The 4,024-nt window shown below is 46.3% G+C and overlaps 1 protein-coding gene across 3 annotated transcripts in view; it reads right to left on the bottom strand.

Annotated features, from left to right (window-relative positions):
• The window catches only part of ADGRE3 (adhesion G protein-coupled receptor E3), a 51,606-nt gene that overhangs the window by 15,488 nt on the left and 32,094 nt on the right, over positions 1-4,024 (bottom strand). For 2 of the 3 annotated variants that reach the window (XM_017520250.2, XM_017520251.2), the window contains 2 exons: positions 2,498-2,665; positions 1,876-2,073 (listed from right to left, as the gene is read on the bottom strand). The exons of the other annotated variant lie outside the window; for it this stretch is intronic. In XM_017520250.2, coding sequence (XP_017375739.1) covers positions 1,876-2,073; positions 2,498-2,665 — 366 coding nt within the window. The remainder of the gene's footprint in view (positions 1-1,875; positions 2,074-2,497; positions 2,666-4,024) is intronic. 3 annotated transcript variants of the gene reach the window in all.

Raw genomic sequence — 4,024 nt, forward strand, 5'->3', positions numbered from 1 at the left:
TTTTTTTGCCCAGGCTGGAGTGCAGTGGCTATTCACAGGTGCGATCCCACTACTGATCAGGACGGGAGTTTTGACCTGCTCCGTTTCTGACCTGGGCTGGTTTACCCCTCCTTAGGAATCCTGGTGGTCCCCCGCTCCCGGGAGGTACCATATTGATGCAGAACTTAGTGCGAACACCCAATCGGCATAGCGCGCTACAGCCCAGAACTCCTGGGCTCAAGCGATCCTCCCACCTCAGCCTCCCGAGTAGTTGGGACTGCAGGCACGCATCATCACGCCCGGCTATACACTTGTCTATTTTTGGGAGTGAGAATGCTTAAAATCTACTCTGTTAGCAATTTTTCAATATACACTATATTGTGATTGACTATAGTCATCATGATGTGCAATAGTTCTCTTGAATTTATTCTTCTTGTCTAACTGAAATTTGGTATCCTTTGACCAACATCTCCTGAAACCCCTTCCCCATCATCCTAGTCTCTACTAACAACCAATCTCCTCTTGGATTTTGTGAGTTTGGCTATTTTAGATTCCACACATAAAGTGAGATCATGCAGTATTTGTCTTTCTGTGCCTTGCTAATTTCACCCAGCATAACATCCTCCAGGTTCATCCATGTTATCACAAATGGCAGAATTTCCTTCTTTTTCTAAAGGCTGAGTAGTATTCCAGGACATTAAGGCATTCTTCCCAGCTATTCTCTTCCTTCTACTCTCCTACTCCTGCTATGGAGAGGACAAAAGTTGATCACCCATACAACTTTACATATTTTTTGAGATGGAGTTCTGCTCTTGTCACCCAGGCTGGAGTGCAATTGCATAATCTCAGCTCACTGCAGCCTCTGCCTCCCAGGTTCAAGCAATTCTCCTGCCTCAGCCTTCTGAATAGCTGGGATTATAGGCGCTCACCACTGTGCCTGGCCAACTTTTTGTATTTTTAGTAGAGATGGGGTTTTGGATGTTGACCAGGCTGTTCTTGAACTCCTGGCCTAGGGTGATCTGTCTGCCTCAGCCTCCCAAAGTGCTGGGATTACAGGCATGAGCCATTGCACCCGGCCACCAAGACAGCTTTAGATCCTCATTGACCTGGAGTCAATGCCGGAGGAATCTACATAACCAATGAAATGGTTTGGCTCTGTGTCCCCACCCAAATCTCATCTTGAATTGTACTCCCACAATTCCCACACGTTGTGGGAGGAACCTGGTGGGAGATAATTTGGATCATGGGGGTAGTGTTAGGGAGTAAGTCTCCTGAGATCTGATGGTTTTATCAGGGGTTTCCGCTTTTGCATCTTGCTCATTTTTTCTCTCCCACCACCATGTAAGAAGTGCCTTTCACCTCCTGCCATGATTCTGAGGCGCCCCCCCAAGCCATGTGGAACTGCAAGTCCAACTAAACCTCTTTTTCTTCCCAGTCTCGGGTATGTCTTTATCAGCAGCTTGAACATGGACTAATACAACCAATGATACTAATAAGCCTTTATCTATCACTCATTTCCCAGATATTTGATTTCCCACACTTTGCTGCCCCTAGAGACCCAAGGTCTTTTTCCCTTCTCCAAAAATGTATAATTCTTTGTCAAAAACGCTGTTGTTCTAAACTACCTCTTTGAGAATACCTCATTCCCTGGGTATCTCCCATGCATATATGAAATATATGAAATACATGTTAATAAACCTTTGTTTGCTTTTTCTCTTGTTTATATGTCTTTAGTTATAGGGGTCCCAACTGCAATCTCAGAAGGGTAGCAGGAAAATTATATTTTCTCCTCTACAGACCCAAGGACATTTTATTAAGGTATCCAGTGCAGCCTTGCTCCATAAGCTCAGTATCCCTTGGGGCAGGGCAGGACATCTTCTGAGACACTGTCAGTACCTTGGATTCAGTTTGATCAATCCCCACGAGGAAGAGGAGGTGGGCCAGGAAGAGGCAGAGTGAGAGTTGCAGATGCAGTGAGGTGCTGGTGTTTTGGATTGGTTTGCACAGGAGGAAGGTGAGGGCTGCCAGAAGGAGGCACAGCAGAGAGAGGCTCAGCCCCACATAGGTGATGATGGTCAGCATGGGATCCTCCTCCTGGGACCAAGAAAAAGAGTTCACAGTTATACTTTCCCGCACTGGGATTATGGCTTCCCTCCTTGGACTGGGGCATCCTTGACACAGGCACCAAGCCCAGTGGCAGTGTGGGATCGTTAGACTGTTAATGTAGATTGCTAACGTAGACTGCTAATGTAATTGCTAATGTAGACTGCCAATGTAGATTGCTAATGTAGATTGCTAATATAGATCGCTAATGTAGACTGTTGATGTAGATTGCCAATGTAGACTGCTGATGTAATTTTTAATGTAGACTGCTAATTTAATTGCTAATGTAGGCTGCTGATGTAGATTGTTAATGTAGACTGCTAGTGTAGACTGTTAATATTGATTGCTAATGTAGACTGCTAATGTAGATTGCTAATGTAGACTGCTAATGTATATTAGCAGTCTAGTATAATACCTGGCTGGTGAGTGCCATCAGGACAGCGAAGCTGGACAAGTGTGTGGAATTGCACATGGTATGAGTCTTGTTCTTGCTTATCAGGAAGCAGCCATCCCTGGACCACTGGCCGCCCTGCTGTGTGCTCTCCCAGTAGACACAGAAGACTTTTTTGCTCCTGGGGTTAATCTGAAAATAGAAAGGGCTCATTGTCTTTCTTTCTTTCTTTTTTTTTTTTGAGATGGAGTCTCACTCTATTGCCCAGGTTGGAATGCAGTGGCATGGCATGATCTCAACTCACTGCAACCCCCGCTTCCTGGGTGCAAGTCATTCTCCTGCCTCAGCCTCCCAAGTAGCTGGGATTACAGGTATGCGCCAACACACCTGGCTAATTTTTGTATTTTTTGTAGAGACAGGGTCAACTATGTTGCCCAGGCTGGTCTCGAACTCCGAGACTCAAGCAATCTGCCTGCCTTTGGGAGCAAAGTGCTGGGATCATGTGGGCATGAGCCACCATGCCCAGCTGGCTCACTGTCTTTTTCCTCAGGAGGGACCATTCTCAGTGTTGATCTACATTAAGGTGCCACCTGCTAAGGCACCTGGGTGATGAGTGACTCAGGTGATTTCTGTTTGTTTGTTTTTGAGACAAGGTCTCATTCTGTCATCCAGGCTGGAGTGCAGTGGCACAATCACAACTCACTGCCACCTTGACGTCCCTGGCTCAAACGATCCTCCTATCTCAGCCTCCAGAGTAGCTGGAACTACAGGTGTGCTCCACCATTCCCGACTAACTTTTGTGTTTTGAGTAGAGATGGGGTTTCAACATGTTGCCCAGGCTGGTCTTGAACTCCTGACCTCAAATGATCCTCCTGCCTTGGCCTCCCAAGGTGCTGCGGTTATGGGTGAGCCACTGTGTCTGATTTCTATTTTATGTGGCCACCAGGACCCCTGATCCATAACCGCAGCTCTTTTGAGATTTTATGTAACATAAAAGAAAGTGAAGGCTCCTTGGAAACCACAGTTTCACGAGATTTCATTGGCTTTGGAACCTTGATCCATCATGGGAGAAAAACAGAAAGCAAAAACACAAAAAAACAGTGGAGTGGGAAGCTCACATAATGTTTTCCCTCAAAGTCTCTCTAAGCTAAATGTCCCTGCTCTTTGTACAATCGATTCTGTCTCTGACTCCCTTACAACACAATAATTTCTGATAGGATGAGAAGCATAGTATAGGAAAGAAAAGTCATGGGGAGAACGAATAAAATTAGGCTTTGAGGCTGGGCGCAATGGCTCACGCCCGTAATCCCAGCAATTTTGGAGGCCAAGGTGGGCAGATCACCTAGAGTCAGGAGTCAGAGATCAGTCTGTCCAACATGGCCAAACCCTGTCTCTACTAAAAATACAAAAATTAGCCAGGTGCGATGGCGCTTGCTTGTAATCCCAGCTACACGGGAGGCTAAGGCAGGAGAATCCCTTGGACCAAGGAGTCGGAGGTGGCAGTGACCCAAGATCACACCACTGAACTCCAGCCTGGGCGACAGAGACTCT

Source organism: Cebus imitator, unplaced genomic scaffold (genome assembly GCF_001604975.1).
Source record: "Cebus imitator isolate Cc_AM_T3 unplaced genomic scaffold, Cebus_imitator-1.0 Scaffold819, whole genome shotgun sequence".
Lineage (NCBI taxonomy): Eukaryota > Metazoa > Chordata > Mammalia > Primates > Cebidae > Cebus > Cebus imitator.